This window comes from Rhinoraja longicauda, chromosome 40 (assembly GCF_053455715.1).
Source record: "Rhinoraja longicauda isolate Sanriku21f chromosome 40, sRhiLon1.1, whole genome shotgun sequence".
Taxonomy (NCBI): Eukaryota; Metazoa; Chordata; class Chondrichthyes; order Rajiformes; family Arhynchobatidae; genus Rhinoraja; species Rhinoraja longicauda.
The window spans coordinates 1,978,577-1,995,559 of record NC_135992.1 but is presented as its reverse complement, the minus strand read 5'-3'; the positions used below and the strand labels follow the sequence as shown (position 1 = coordinate 1,995,559).

Genomic DNA, 16,983 nt, shown 5'->3' with positions numbered 1-16,983 from the left:
AGTCTTGGCTGATGATGAATAATTGGCAGTGTTCTCTGGAGGTGGCAGGGAGAATATCCAGCCAGGCTCTGGGTTGCAGATTAGATCTAGATTTAGAATTTTAGATTTAAATCTAAATGTAATCTGCGACCCAGAGCCTGGCTGGATATCCTCCCTGCCGCTGATTACTCAGCAGTGTGTAGTTTAGTTTAGTTTAGTTTAGAGATACAGCGCGGAAACAGGCCCTTCGGCCCACCGAGTCCGTGCCGACCAGCGATGGCAGCCTCGCCAACAGTCTGTCTGTCTTTTCATCTTTTTTGTTATTTTTTTAGATTTAGATTTAGAGATACAGGGCGGAAACAGGCCCTTCGGCCCACCGGGCCCGTGCCGCCCAGCGATCCCCGCACATTAACACTATCCTACACACGCCAGGGACAATTTTTACATTTGCCCAGCCAATTAACCTACATACCTGCACGTCTTTGGAGTGTGGGAGGAAACCGAAGATCTCGGAGAAAACCCACGCAGGTCACGGGGAGAACGTGCAAACTCCGTACAGACGGCGCCCGTAGTTGGGATCGAACCTGAGTCTCCGGCGCTGCATTTGCTGTAAGGCGGCAACTCTACCGCTGCGCCACCGAAACAGTTTTTGGTGTGGTTTGTGTTAATGTTCTCTGGTTTGTTTTATGTGGGGGGTGGGGGTGGGAGTGGGGGAGGGGGAGGGGGAAACTTTTTTTCAATCTCTTACCTTGCCGGAGATGCGATTGTTTTCCGGATCGTATCTCCGGTCGCTGTGCGGCCTAACATAGTGGAGCTGGCGGCCTTGCTCAAGACTGACTTTGAGCCCCACCGCGGGGCCGTGGACTTACCATCGAAGCCTGAGATCCCTTGCCTGGGATCGACGCTCCAACCGCGGCCTGTGGACTTCAACATCGAGGAGCTCGCAGTCTCGGGTAGAGACCGATGTCGGGAAGCTCCAAAGGGGCAGAAGGTTCGACCAGCCCCGACCCGGGGTCCGATCGCCCGGCACGGGGGAGCTGAGATCCCCCCGATGTGGGAGCTTGATCGCCTCGATGCGGAAGGCCCACCGCCGGCTACGGAGGCCAAGATCGCACCGACAACGGGGGGCTCGAGGCCCCCAACCGTGGGAGAACAAAGAAGGGAAGAGATTGAACTGTTTTTCACCTTCCATCACAGTGAGGAATGTGGGGGAGTCAGTGTGATGGATGTTCATGGTAAAATGTATTTTGTGTGTCCTGGTGCTTTTTATTGTTATGACTGTAAGGCAAATGAAATTCCTTGTATGGTGCAAAACATACTTGGCTAATAAAGTCTGATTATGATTATTATTGATGATCCCCGCACACTAACACGATCCTACACACACTGGGGACTACGAACCTGTACATCTTTGGAGTGTTGGAGGAAACCAGAGATCCTGGAGAAAACCCACGTGGTCACGGGGAGAACGTACAAACTCTGTACAGACAACTCTACCGTTGGCCACTGTGCCACCCACTGTGTAGGTGAAGAAAGTCAGCAGAGTTGACAGCAGAGAGTGTTAGTGGTTCTGTGACGTTCTGGATGGTAGTAAGCCCTGTCGTCGTTCCTTCCATGTTTTTGGTATCTGAATAGGGTTGCCAACTATCTCACTCCCAAATACGGGACAAGGTGACCTCACCCAGCCAGCGGCCACGTGCTCCCGCTCCACCAATGGCGGCCGCCCGGGCCGGGAGGCGGGTTGCTACGCAACCTCCGTTAGGTGAACACACTCCGTTAGCCGACACTGTCCTATATTAGGCCCACGGGCCGCTGTCGGCCGGGACAGTGTAGGCTAACGGAGTGTGTTCGCCTAATGGAGGTTGCGTAGCAACCCGCCTCCTAGCCCCCCAGGCCTAATACGGGACAAGGGCGGTCCCGTACGGGACAAACCAATTTAGCCCAAAATACGGGATGTCCCGGCTAATAGGGGACAGTTGGCAACCCAATGTCTGAATAACCATCAGGAGCAGCACCAGAGATGGTGTGCCGATGCCTGATGAGAAATTGAGGGCAACTTCTGGAACAAAGCGACCAGATGGATCTCGAGATGGCAGCTAGTTCCGAACAAAGGGTTCAGGAGCCCTGGGAACACAACTCTGAATGGTAACGGTGGAATTAGATTCCCACAGACTCTGTGGACCAGACTGCCTAGTGGGCACTTGCTGGGTGGTAGACCCCATGGGGGGGGGGGGGGGGTCACAGCCAGTGAGACTTGCTGCACCTCTTTTGATTGTCCATTTTGGTATCTTCCAAAAAATTATCTCAATAGACAATAGACAATAGGTGCAGGAGGAGGCCATTCGGCCCTTCGAGCCAGCACCACCATCCAATGTGATCATGGCTGATCATTCTCAATCAGTACCCCGTTCCTGCCTTCTCCCCATACCCCCTGACTCTGCTATCCTTACGAGCTCTATCTAGCTCCATCTTGAATGCACTCAGAGAATTGGCCTCCACTGACTTCTGAGGCAGAGAATTCCACAGATTTACAACTCTCTGACTGAAAAAGTTTTTCCTCATCTCCGTTCTAAATGGCCTACCCCTTATTCTTAAACTGTGGCCCCTTGTTCTGGACTCCCCCAACATTGGGAACATGTTTCCTGCCTCTAACATGTCCAACCCCTTAATAATCTTAGACGTTTCGATAAGATCCCCTCTCATCCTTCTAGATTCCAGTGATCTCCAGCCCAGGCTAGCAATCGTGGCTCTGTGGGTGTGTATATATTGTTGGCCTGGCATTCCAACCTGACCTGCACAACCATTCCTGGCTATATAGGTCAGGAAAATACCGTTCAGCTCAACTCTTCCATGTCGAACAAGTTGCCACTTAGCTCCTTCCACGAGTCTGTCTGTGGCACATCTCTCCAAACCTGTCCAATCTGTCAATGGCCACTAAATGCTGGAGTAACTCAGCGGGTCAGGCAGCATCTCTGGAGAACATGGATAGGCGACGTTTCACAGAATGCTGGAGTAACTCAGTGGGTCAGGCAACATCTCTGGAGAAAAGGTGACGTTTCGGGTCGGAACCAAAAATACTAGAGGAACAAGATGAACCACTCCGTTGAAATCGCGTATACTGAAGTGTAGTACGCAAAGGAGCGTAACGGCAGCCATTTTAGTAGGCAAATTCGCTCTGCCTCTCGCAGTGTAATCAGTGTTTTGGGGGAACAGTATGTGTGATTATACCATTAAAATGCAGAATATATCTCATCTATCAACTCACAGATTTTTGTTATTTTTCTTTTTAAATGTTTCTGCAAGTTTCTGCCGACTAAAATGGCGCCGTGACACACTACGGTGTTTAGGGTCGAGTGGTCTATCTTGCTCCTCTAGTATCTTTGGTGGAGGCCAATTCTCTGGATGCTTTCAAGAGAGTTAGATAGAGCTCTTAAAGATGGCAATAGACAATAGACAATAGACAATAGGTGCAGGGGTAGGCCATTCAGCCGTTCGAGCCAGCACCACCATTCAATGTGATCATGGCTGATCATTCTCAATCAGTACCCCGTTCCTGCCTTCTCCCCATACCCCCTGACTCCGCTATCCTTAAGAGCTCTATCTAACTCTCTCTTGAATGCATTCAGAGAATTGGCCTCCACTGCCTTCTGAGGCAGAGAATTCCACAGATTCACAACTCTAGTATCTTTTGTGGGAACCCTTCTTTAGACTGTTTAACTGTGCCCTACCTGTAAGTGTGTGTGATGGGCTTGAGAGACCAAAGACTGTCTGTCCACCATCGCTAATTGGGCCTGACATCACACTGATGGCACAAGAACATCCTTGGACTGTGTCTTGGGATGTCAAGGCCTCTGAGAAGCATTCCACGCTGCACCAAGGGAACACCCATTCCTTCTCTCCCAAGATGCTGCCTGACCTGCTGAGTCATAGAAACATAGAAAATAGGAGCAGGAGGAGGCCATTTGGCCCTTCGAGCCAGCACCGCTATTCATTGTGATCATGGCTGATCATCCACAATCAGTAACCTATGCCTGCCTTCTCCCCATATCCCTTGATTCCACTAGCCCCCAGAGCTCTATCTGACTCTCTTTTAAATCCATCCAGTGAATTGGCCTCCACTGCCCTCTGTGGCAGAGAATTCCACAAATTCACAACTCTCTGGGTGAAAACGTTTCTTCTCACCTCAGTTTTAAATGGCCTCCCCTTTATTCTAAGACTTTGGCCCCTGGTTCTGGACTCCCCCAACACTGGGGACATTTTTTCTGCATCTAGCTTGTCCAGTCCATTTATAATTTTATACGTCTCTATAAGATCCCCTCTCATCCTTCTAAACCAGCATTATGTGTCTACCTTCGATTTTAACCAGCATCTGCAGTTTTTTTCCTACACATAGGTCTTCATTCTTTGGCTTGTGAGGAGGACCTCCATCTCTATAGATGGAGCAGAGTAAGGTTCATCCGATCGGAGCAGAATTAGGCCATTCGGCCCATCAAGTCCAGTCCACCATTCATTCACGGCTGATCTATCTCTCCCCCCAACCCCTTTCCCCGACACCCGTACTAATCAAGAATCTATCTAAAAATATTCATTGACTTAGCCTCCACAGTCTTCTGTGGCGATGAATTCCACAGATTCACCACCCTCTGACTAAAGAAATTCCTCCCCATCTCCTTCCTAAAGGAGCGTTCTTTTAATATGAGGCTGTGCCCTCTGGTCCTAGACTCTCCCACTAGTGGGAACATCCTCTCCACATCCACTCTATCCAAGCGATACTACACGTATGCTAGCACTATCCGACACACCAGGGGAAATTTACAATTGTTACCAAAGCCAATTAGCCTATAAACGTGCAGGTATTTGGAGTGTGGGAAGACACCTGAGCTCCCAGAGAAATCCCACGAGATCACGGGGAGAACTTACAAACTGTCGTAAAAGACAGCACCCGTGGTCAGGATGGAACCTGGGTTCCTGGCGCTGTGAGGCAGCAACTCTACCGCTGTGCCACCGTGCCGCCCACTATGGTCTGAGGATGGTACCAGAGGGCAAGGGTCTATCGATGAGTAATTACAAAAGCCTGTTTCCATGCAGTATGTCTTAAACTAAAACTCCACAGTCGCACAGGAGGTGTGTGGCGAGGCAGGCCTAGCCCGCCCATCTCATGGAGCTCCTGGACTCCTGCATTCTTCCGGGTCAGCTTCCCGATCTCCAGTTTCTTCCATGGGTGCCGACGCCATCGGCTACCTGGGGCAGCGGTCGAGTTGCCGCCTCACAGCGCCGGAGACCCGGGTTCCATCCCGACTACGGGCGCTGTCCGCGCGGAGTTTGCACGCTCTCCCCGTGACCCGCGAAGGGTTTTCTCCGAGATCTTCGGTCGCCTCCCGCACTCCCGACGACTCTTAAAGATCTCGGAGAAAACTCACGGGGAGAGCGTGCAAACTCCGCACAGACAGCACACACAGGTTTGTAGGTTAATCGGCTTGGTGTAAATGTGAATTCTCCCTCGTGTGTGTAGGATGATGCCAGTGTGCGGGGTCGGTGGTCGGTACGGCCTAGGTGGGCCGAAGGGCCTTAATGTCTAAACGAAACTAAGCTGCTGTGCATCTACCCTTATGTGATGGCAGTGTGTGTTCCCATGTCTGGGGGACAATTGCAAGAGATCCCCTTCCCCCCATGTCTTGGCATGTGATCAGAAACCCCCCACCCCACCCCGACCACACACTGTCCCACCCGTCCAAGCCAAGCACAGGCCTCTCTCTCTCTCACCCAGATGTAAGTGAGGATTAGACAGGCCCTGGCTCCTGCCCTGACAGCTAAGTGGTGCAGAGTCGGCAACAGCAGAGATGGCCGGGTTACTCCTGAAATGAGGACAGGGACACAAAAGCCGGATTTGCGGGACATTGATGAACAGCCTTGGAGACTTGAAACTAGTGCAGCGTTCCAGTCAGCAGGTGCCGAGGGAGTTTGCCTCGCAGTTCAAGCGGAGCAGGTTCAGCTCACGGTGCCCCGAGTCCCTCGGCTATTCTCCGACAGCGCTTTATAATGGGCACAGGTTAGATCCTGCCCTCTGCTTTAGGCCATGAGGCAGAGTCCACTTGGGATTTGAAACACAGTATTCTCAAAGGAAACTCCACTTGCTTCGTCTTACCAGAAAAGTGATGGGTTTTAAGCTCCATTAAGAGTCTCAGTCTAAGTCCCACTGGTGGCGCAGCGGTAGAGTTGCTGCCTTAGAAACATAGAAAATAGGTGCAGGAGTAGGCCATTCGGCCCTTCGAGCCTGCAACGCCATTCAATATGATCATGGCTGATCATCCAACTCAGTATCCCGTACCTGCCTTCTCTCCGTACCCCCTGATCCCTTTAGCCACAAGGGCCACATCTAACTCCCTCTTAAATATAGCCAATGAACTGGCCTCAACTACCTTCTGTGGCAGAGAATTCCACAGACTCACCACTCTCTGTGTGAAGAATTTTTTTCTCATCTCGGTCCTAAAAGACTTCCCCCTTATCCTTAAGCTGTGACCCCTTGTTCTGGACTTCCCCAACATCGGGAACAATCTTCCTGCATCTAGCCTTTCCAACCCCTTAAGAATTTTGTACGTTTCTATAAGATCCTTCCTTAGTCTTCTAAATTCCAGCGAGTACAAACCGAGTCTATCCAGTCTTTCTTCATATGAAAGTCCTGCCATTCCAGGGATCAATCTGGTGAACCTTCTCTGTTCTCCCTCTATGGCAAGAATGTCTTTCCTCAGATTAGGAGACCAAAACTGTACGCAATACTCCAGGTGTGGTCTCACCAATGCCCTGTACAACTGCAGCAGAACCTCCCTGCTCCTATACTCCAATCCTCTTGTGGGGCGCGGGGCGGTGACGTCACCCTCTGTCCCTTATTTGGGAGTGAGGAAGTTGGCAACCCTACTTTAGCTTGTTTTATGTGGGGGGGTGGGGTTTGGGGGAAACTGTTTTTTATCTCTTTCCTCAAGAGAGATGTGTTTTTTTCCCCGTATCGTATCTCTGTCCGCAATGCGGCCTAACATCAAGGAGCTGGCGGCCTCTGCTGGAGACCAAACTAGGGAGCTCCAACCACGGGAGGCTGCAGGACTTAACATCGTGGAGCTGGTGGTCCCAGGTTAGAGACCAACTTCAGGAGCTCCAAGCACAGGAGCTTCGGCCGCCCCAACGGATGGTTCGACTGTCCCGAGGCAGGAAAATAAAGAGGACTTTATTGCCTTCCATTTAGAAGGATGAGAGGAGATCTTATCGAAACGTATAAGAATATTAAGGGGTTGGACACGTTCGAGGCAGGAAACATGTTCCCAATGTTTGGGGAGTCCAGAACCAGGGGTCACAGTTTAAGAATAAGGGGTAGGCCATTTAGAACTGAGATGAGGAAAAACTTTTTCAGTCGGAGAGTTGTGAATCTGTGGAATTCTCTGCCTCAGAAGGCAGTGGAGGCCAATTCTCTGAATGCATTCAAGAGAGAGCTAGATCGAGCTCTTAAGGATAGCGGAGTCAGGGGGGTATGGGGAGAAGGCAGGAACGGGGTACTGATTGAGAATGATCAGCCGTGATCATATTGAATGGTGGTGCTGGCTCGAAGGGCCGAATGGCCTCCTCCTGCACCTATTGTCTATTGTCTATTGTCTATCACAGTGAGGAATGTGGGGAATCCGCTGTGGTGGATGTTCATGTTAACTTTCATGTAGTTGTGGGTCTTGTTGCTGTTTGTTCAGTGTGGCTGGATGGTCATTGGAGTTTCACTGTAGCTCAGCTGGTACACCTGGCAATAAACTGGCCTTTGAACCTATGACCTGCGTGGGTTTTGTCCGGGCGCTCCGGTCTCCTCCCACACTCCAAAGACCTTTAAAGTTTGCAGGTTAATTTGTTTCGCTAAAGACTGTAAATTGTCCCAATTGCGTAGGATAGTGTTAATGTATGGGGCGTTCGCTGGTCGGTGGGCCGAAGGGCCTGTTTCCACGCTGTATCTCCAAACTAAACTAAAATCACAGCAGTGCACTCAGTCGACAAGAGGTGACTACTTTGGGAATCATGGGACTGAGGCAGCAGGGTGGGGGGGTGGGGGGGTGGGGGTGGGGGGGGTGTGGGGGTGGGGGTGGGGGGATGGGGTGGGGGGGGGTGATGTCGGGGAGGGCTGGCAGTGGGGAATGTGGGGAGCCTGGTGGTAGGCTGGGAGGGGAGACCCCCACACTCTGGCTTTCCACACAGGCCCCTTTGCAATGTCTTCCTTCCTCCATGAACCATGCCTTCCCCTCCACTGTAGACGACGCACCCTTTGAACGCATCTCATCCACTTTCTGCACTCTGCCCTTACCCTTCCCTACCTTGGTGGGGCGGTCACGGTGGCGCAGCGGTAGAGTTGCCGCCTCACAGCGAATGCAGCGCCGGAGTCCCGGGTTCCATCCCGACTACGGGCGCCATCTGTGCGAATTTTTAACGTTCTCCCCGTGACCTGCGTGGGTTTTCTCCCGAGATCTTCGGTTTCCTCCCACACTCCAAAGACGTACAGGTACATAGGTTAATTGGCTGGGCAAATGTAGAAATGGTCCCCAGTGGGTGTAGGATAGTGTTAAGGAAAATAACTGCAGATGCTGGTTCAAATTGAAGGTAGACACAAAATGTTGGAGTAACTCAGCGGGTCAGGCAGCAACTCAGGAGAGAAGGAACGGGTGTCGTTTCGGGTCGAGACCGATAGTGTTAATGTGCGGGGATCGCTGGTCGGCGCGGACCCGGTGGGCCGAAAGGACCTGTTTCCGTGCTGTATCTCTAAAACTAAAACTAGAAGCCTCGACGGAAGACACATGGGGCTCCAATGTTCCTTGCTTTCCACCGCCAATCACCTTCAGGGGCAGTGAAGCATCCTTTGCGATTCCTGGTATCTTCGTCAAGATTTCACTGCCAAACTCATCTTCCCCTCTTCTTTACCAGCAGTTTAAAAACAAACTCTTCCCTCGAGTCCCAACTGTCCTTTCAGGTGAAACTGTAATTTATCAACATGCTCTACAACCTCGTGTGCATTCACAATACACAACGTGGGGGCTACTTTGGAGAAACCAAACACAGGCTGTTTTTTAAATCAAAAATATTTATTCAAATATTAAAATAATATATACAATACAATAAAACCAAAACAGAACCCGCCACCAACATACAAGACATAGAAACATAGAAACATAGAAAATAGGTGCAGGAGTAGGCCATTCGGCACTTTGAGCCAGCACCGCCATTCAATATGATCATGGCTGATCATCCAACTCAGTATCCCGTACCTGCCTTCTCTCCATACCCCCTGATCCCTTTAGCCACAAGGGCCACATCTAACTCCCTCTTAAATATAGCCAATGAACTGGCCTCAACTACCTTCAATGGCAGAGAATTCCACAGATTCACCACTCTCTGTGTGAAAATAAACTTTCTCATCTCGGTCCTAATAGACTTCCCCCTTATCCTTAAACTGTGACCCCTTGTTCTGGACTTCCCCAACATCGGGAACAATCTTCCCGCATCTAGCCTCTCCAACCCCTTAAGAATTTTGTAAGTTTCTATAAGATCCCCCCTCAATCTTCTAAATTCCAGCGAGTACAAGACAAACAATAAACTATTATACAACTATCTTACACTCCTTGTCAAGGATGCATCCAATCCCCCGCGGTGCCCAGTGGTCCCGGAACCCCCCCAGGGTGCCCGTGGACAGCGCGCGGTCCCTCTCCAACACCACCCGGGCGCGGACGGACGTAACCCCGGTAAAGGAGCAGGCAGCCGGCTCGGGCAGAGCCCTCTTCCGCCTGGCGCCGTGACTCACGGATGGCCAGCTTGGCCAGGCCCAGGAGCAACCCAACCCAACCAGGACATCCTCGCCCCCACCCTCTCCCCTACCCACGCACAGGGGGTCCACAGATGAGGATGGTGGGTGTGAAGTGCAGCCGGAAGGCCCCAAACACAGGTTGGGTGGCTGCTTTGTGAAGCACCTGAGTTCAGTCCATATACCTGGCACTTCTTGTTTGCCTGCTACTTTAATCCCTCCACTCCACCCGGACCTATCTGTCTGTGAGCTCCTGCACTGTGTTAGCAAGGCCTAACGATTCATACCAATTCCTACCGACACCCCATCGACTCCATCGAGTCCAACCCGATTATTAAGGGGTTGGACACGTTAGAGGCAGGAAACATGCTCCCAATGTTGGGGGAGTCCAGAACCAGGGGCCACAGTTTAAGAATAAGGGGTAGGCCATTTAGAACGGAGATGAGGAAAACCTTTTTCAGTCAGAGAGTTGTGAATCTGTGGAATTCTCTGCCTCAGAAGGCAGTGGAGGCCAATTCTCTGAATGCATTCAAGAGAGAGCTAGATAGAGCTCTTAAGGATAGCGGAGTCAGGGGGTATGGGGAGAAGGCAGGAACGGGGTACTGATTGAGAATGATCAGCCATGATCACATTGAATGGCGGTGCTGTCTCGAAGGGCTGAATGGCCTCCTCCTGCACCTATTGTCTATTGTCTATTGTCTATTGTCTATTATCTACACCACACCGCCTCTGGAAAGCAGGCAACATAATCACGGACCCCTTCCACCCTGTCATTCCTCTCCCCCCCCCTCTCCTGTTGGGCAGATGATACAGAAGCTGGAGATCATGTACAACCCGCTTCTTCCCTGCGGCTATCAGAATCTTGCGTGAACCTTCACGTGTTCAGGATGTGTTCCCGATCTTCCAGTCTACCCCACTGCACTCCACGCATTTTTAATTAACCTGCACTTCCTCTGTATCTGTCACACGACGCTATTTTCTCGTTTTCCCTACCTGTTGCACCCTGGGGGATTTCCGGGACCGCTGGGCACGTCCGCGCCCGGGTGGGGTCGGAGAGGGATCGCGCGCTGTCCACGGGCACCCTGGAGGGATTTCCGGGACCGCTGGGGGTGGGACTTGACAGTACGCAAAACTGTCCAGTTTTTTTTGCACCGTATCTCAGAGCAAGTGGCAATAATAAACCAAGCTTGAAGAACGGCTTCTGTAGTATTCTGTCTGGGCAAATCACCATCTCCTGAGTACGTTGAAAGACTGGAGCGACTAGGCTTGTATACACTGGAATTTAGAAGGATGAGAGGGGATCTTATTGAAACGTATAAGATTATTAAGGGGTTGGACACGTTAGAGGCAGGAAACATGTTCCCAATGTTGGGGGAGTCCAGAACCAGGGGCCACAGTTTAAGAATAAGGGGTAGGCCATTTAGAACTGAGATGAGGAAAAACTTTTTCAGTCAGAGAGTTGTGAATCTGTGGAATTCTCTGCCTCAGAAGGCAGTGGAGGCCAATTCTCTGAATGCATTCAAGAGAGAGCTGGATAGAGCTCTTAAGGATAGCGGAGTCAGGGGGTATGGGGAGAAGGCAGGAACGGGGTACTGATTGAGAATGATCAGCCATGATCACATTGAATGGCGGTGCTGGCTCGAAGGGATGAATGGCCTCCTCCTGCACCTATTGTCTATTGTCTATTGACATATTTGGGATGGATGGGAGGTTTTCTTCACCGTAACACCTGATTAATTACCCAAAGTGAATTCCACAGAAGCCCTGGTGGGACTGGAACTCAGACCTATGTGTTACCAGTCGTTCCCACCTCCACCTCCCCCCAATAAACTATATATTCCAACTCACGCTGCCTCGGCAAGGCCACCAGCACAATCAAGGACCAGTCTCACCCCGGCCTCTCCCTCTCCTCCCCTCTCCCACCAGGCAAGAGGTACAGAAGTGAAAATGCACGCCTCCAGATTCAGGGACAGTTTCTTTCCCAGCTACTATCCAACCAACGAGAGAGCGGTCCCGAGCCACTATCGACCTCGCTGGTACCGTTTCCAACTGTCCCGTATAAGCCGGGACATCCCATATTTTGGGCTAAATTAGTTTGTCCCGTAAGGGACCGCCCTTGTCCCGTATTAGTACGGTTGCCAACTTCCTCACTCCCAAATAAGGGACAAGGTGACGTCACTGCCCTGCGCCCCACATGACCTCACCCAGCCAGTGGCCATGTGCTCCCGCTCTACCAATGGCTGCCGCCATTGGTGGAGCGGGAGCACGTGGCCGCTGGCTGGGTGAGGTCACGTGGGGCGTTGACGTCACCTTGTCCCGTATTTGGGAGCGAGGAAGTTGGCAACCCTACTGGCTGGAGGCCCTCAGACTTTATTCCTGGACTTTACCTTGCACTAAACATTATTCCCTCCATCAGGTATCTGTGCACTGTGGACGGTTCGATTGTAATCATGTATTGTCTTTCTGCTGGCTGGTTAGCACGCAACAAAAGCTTTTCACGAAATGGCAGGACTGTCATATGTTGAAAGACTGGAGCGACTAGGCTTGTATACACTGGAATTTAGAAGGATGAGAGGGGATCTTATCGAAACGTATAAGATTATTAAGGGGTTGGACACGTTAGAGACAGGAAACACTTTCCCAATGTTGGGGGAGTCCAGAACAAGGGGCCACAGTTGAAGAATAAGGGGTAGGCCATTTAGAACTGAGATGAGGAAAAACCTTTTCAGTCAGAGAGTTGTGAATCTGTGGAATTCTCTGCCTCAGAGGGCAGCGGAGGCCAATTCTCTGAATGCATTCAAGAGCGAGCTAGATAGAGCTCTTAAGGATAGCGGAGTCAGGGGGTATGGAGAGAAGGCAGGAACGGGGTACTGATTGAGAATGATCAGCCATGATCACATTGAATGGCGGTGCTGGCTCGAAGGGCCGAATGGCCTCCTCCTGCACCTATTGTCTATTGTCTATTGTCTATTGCAACAAAAGCTTTTCACTGTACCTCGGTACACGTGACAATAAACTAGACTAAATCAACTAAACTAGACCGGGTGAAGAGAGCTTGAATCCTGTCATTCCACAGGGGAATTTAAATACAATTAATGAAATAAATCTGGAGTTTAAGTAGAAAACTGGTATTAGCTTTAATGAGAAGATCTAGATTCTGACCCTGAACCAGATACTCAATGGAGACATGACTAACGATGGACGATACACTGGGCACTTGCTATTGAGAGCCTCATCCAGTGAGTGAATTTTAAATATTTAGAACACGCTTCCCTGCCAGCAGGGATCCAGAATTAGGGAGAATTTAAGGTAAGAGATTGTCCAATTAAGTTGGTAGTGAGGAGAAATTTATTCTCGCAAAGAGTTCGATAGAGTTATAAAGTCATGCAGCCTGGAAACAGGCCCTTCAGCCCAACTTGCCCACACCAACCAACGTGTCCCATCTATACTAGTCCCACCTGCCCGTGCTTGGACCATATCCCTCAAAACTTGATCTTTCAAGGTACCTGTTTAAATGTTTCTTAAACATTGAGAAAGTACCTGTTTCAACTACCACCTCTGGCACTCACCACCCTTTGTGTAAAAAAATTGCCCCTCAGGTTCCTATTAAATCTTCTTTCACGCCCTTCACCTCAAACCTGTGTTCTCTGGTTCACGATTCCCCTTCTCTGGGCAAGCGACTCTGTGATCCTTCCTTTGTCCCGCCCCCCTGACATCAGTCTGACGAAGGGTCTCGACCCGAAACGTCGCCCATTCCTTCTCTCCTGAGATGCTGCCTGACCCGCTGAGTTACTCCAGCATTTTGTGAATAAATACCTTCGATTTGTACCAGCATCTGCAGTTATTTTCTTACACTGCGCGTTTACCCGACCTATTCCTCTCATGATTTAGTACACTTCCATAAGACCACCCCTCAAGTTTGCAGACGACACAACGGTGATCGGGCTTATCACCAACGGTGATGAAACAAACTACAGAGTGGAGGTGCAGAACCTGGCGGACTGGTGCTCAGATAACAACCTGTCCCTAAACACCTCCAAGACCAAGGAGCTGATCATCAACTTCCGTAGATCACACAACGGGGAATACGCCCCGATCTTTATCAATGGGGACAGTGTGGAGAGAGTGTCCAGCTTCAAGTTTCTGGGCATTCACATTTCAGAGGATCTCACATGGTCCACTAACACCAATGCGCTGGTCAAGAAGGCACAGCAACGACTGTTCTACCTAAGAACACTGAAGAGGTCTGGTCTGCCCCAACAGCTGCTGACGACCTTCTACCGCTGCACCATAGAGAACGTACAAACTCCGTACAGACAGCGCCCGTAGTCGGGATGGAACCCGGGTCTCTGGCGCTGTGAGGCAGCAACTCTACCGCTGCGCACAGTTGTAGAGGTTGTTCCAGGCAGCCGATGGCATCGGCACCCATGGAAGAAACTGGAGATCAGGAAGCTGACCCGGAAGACTGCAGGAGACTTGGAGGGGATGATATCGGGATCAAGAAACAGCTTCACGGAGCCATGGAAGCCCACTAGTACGTTGCTCTGGACTCTGGCCTGTCGAATCGCAAGGCCCACCATGGCCCCTAGAGGAAGTGAGGGGAAGAATAACAGAGAGGGGGCGGGTGGGAGGGAAGAGAGAGAGGGAGAGATAGAAGAACCAGGAGACGTATCACGCTGACACCTTCTCCTCAAACTGTGCTCACACAACTTGTCACAACGGCAGACAATCACTCTAGACTGAGCATTATCCAAAAATGCACATTGAACATCAAGTTCATGCTTCTTGCCAGGGTCTTGGACAAGAACATGGCAGCAAAAGAAGAAAGGGAAAAGAGAAGGCCATTCAGGCCATCGAGGCTACTTGTCCATTAGAGGATAGAGGCATGGTGGCGCAGCGGTAGAGTTGCTGCCTCACAGCGCCAGAGACCCAGGTTCGATCCTGACCACCGGCGCTGTCTGTACAGGGTTTGTACGTTCTCCCCGTGACCCGTGTGGGTTTTCTCCGGGTGCTCCGGTTTCCTCCCACACTCCAAAGGCGTGCAGGTTTGTAGGTTAATTGACTTCTATAAATTGTCCCTAGTGTGTAAGATAGAATTAGTGTACTGACAATTAGATTGTCAGTTGGTACAGACTCGGTGGGCCGAAGGGCCTGTTTCCACACTGTACCTCTACATTAAACTGTCCTGCTGTTCATGACTGGACAGCATCTTGACAGCACCCATCTCTACTCCATATAGGGGTGGCCAACTATCTCACTCCCAAATACAGGATAAGGTGACGTCACCGCCCCGTGCCCCACGTGACCTCACCCAGCCAGCGGCCACGTGCTCCCGCTCCACCAATGGCGGCCGCCCGGGCCGGGAGGCGGTTTGCTACGCAACCACCATTAGGCAATCCCGAGCCTCCGGGCCTACAGTGTCCTGGCCTACAGCATCCCTGGAGCACCTGTTCAGCCTACGCTGCCTCAGTAGAGCAGGCAAAATAATAAAAGATCCATCCCACCCCGGCCACCGTCTGTTTGTTCATCTGCCCTCTGGTCGACGTTTCAGGTCGATCAAATCCCGAACAAACAGACTTAAGAACAGTTTTTACCCCAGGGCCATACGAGAACTGAACACTACCTTTGCACTAGGCAACACCGTTAAAAAATCTTGTACTTAATATAATTGTATTTAATTGTATTTATGTATTTATTTGTTTTTGCATTTATTGCATATATGTTTTGTACGCACCGTCAGGATTGGCTATTTTTTAATTTCGTTGTACTCGTTGCAATGACAATAAATGAATATTATTATTATATTATTACAGTGTCCGGTCCTACAGCATCCGGGCCTTCAGCATCCAGGCCTACAGCATCCGGGCCTACAGCATCTGGGCCTATAGTGTCCGTGCCTACAGCATCCGGGCCTACAGTGTCCGGGCCTACAGCATCCGGGCCTACAGTGTCCAGGCCTACAGCATCCGGGCCTACAGTGTCCGGGCCTACAGCGTCCGGGCCTACAGCGTCCGGGCCTACAGTGTCAGGGCCTACAGCGCTTCCCAGGCCTAATATGGGACAAAGGTGGTCCCGTACGGGACAAACCAATTTAGCCCAGAATATGGGATGTCCCGACAGTTGGCAACCCTAACTCCATAACACCCTTGCCAATGAGAGATCTCCAATCTGAACCTTTCATGAGCTCCGATGGCCATTTGAGAGGTGACTGGGCAGAGATGGTCCACTTCCACAACTCCACTACCCAGAGTGAGAATTGTTTTAAGAGTTCAGGTCTCAGGTGTGATGTTTTATTCAGCCGCCAGACTGGCATCTCTCCAGTCGGTGTCTGGAGCACAGAGACGGCAATGGTAATTTCCTGATCCCTGAAGAATCGCGCTCGTGCTCAAAGGTAGAGCGGACTGTTTCAGCAGCAACGATCAGCGTCCTCGATCTCCTGCCAAGAGCTGCGGAAAATGGGTCTCAAAGCGGCAGAGGCTTGGAACGTCCCCCATCTCTCCTTCGCCTCGGGCTGCTCTGTAAGATGCGTTCTCATCACCCGACGACAGGCCGCAGTGGCTTGGGAGGGAACAGCTTTGTTTCAGAACTCCGTGGGTTCAAATCCCACGGGAGTAAGGAGGAAGTGCAAGTGGTTGTGGGGGGTACAATAACAACATTTAACAGACATTTGCAAAGAAACATGGAGAAGGAACGGCTCAGAGGGATATAAGGAATAAGAGTAGAAATAGGCCATTCGGCCCATCAAGTCTACTCCGCCATTCAATCATGGCTGATCTATCTCTCCCTCCCAACCCCATTCTCCTGCCTTCTCCCCATAACCTCTGACACCTATACTATCTATCTCTGCCTTAAAAATATCCACTGACTTGGCCTCTGCTGCCTTCTGTGGCAATGAATTCCATGGGCCTATGGCTCGGTGTGGATGAGTTGGGCCGAAGGGCCAGTCTCCATGCTGTATGACTATGATAACGTGGGATTAGCTGCCCGTCGGATGAGATAGTTAACTGATCTTTCAGCTGGATGCTCAAATATTCTGCAGGACCGTCATTGCTCGGATGTGAAGTGCAGGAGGCCGGTGGAAACACTCCCACTCCTCCCGGCCCTCCAGCCCTGCCGACTTTCCTCAAGAGGGTCCTTCTTGATTCCTCTCACCACCGGGAGTCTCAGGTTTCATGGATCCATGGATC

At 50.9% G+C, this 16,983-nt stretch overlaps 1 protein-coding gene across 1 annotated transcript in view; it reads right to left on the bottom strand.

The window, feature by feature from the left end:
* LOC144611369 (protein shisa-8-like) overlaps window positions 1-16,983 on the bottom strand; it is a 136,588-nt gene that overhangs the window by 93,685 nt on the left and 25,920 nt on the right. Inside the window, 1 exon segment of the mRNA XM_078430441.1 lies at window positions 14,182-14,381. Coding sequence (XP_078286567.1) covers window positions 14,182-14,381 — 200 coding nt within the window.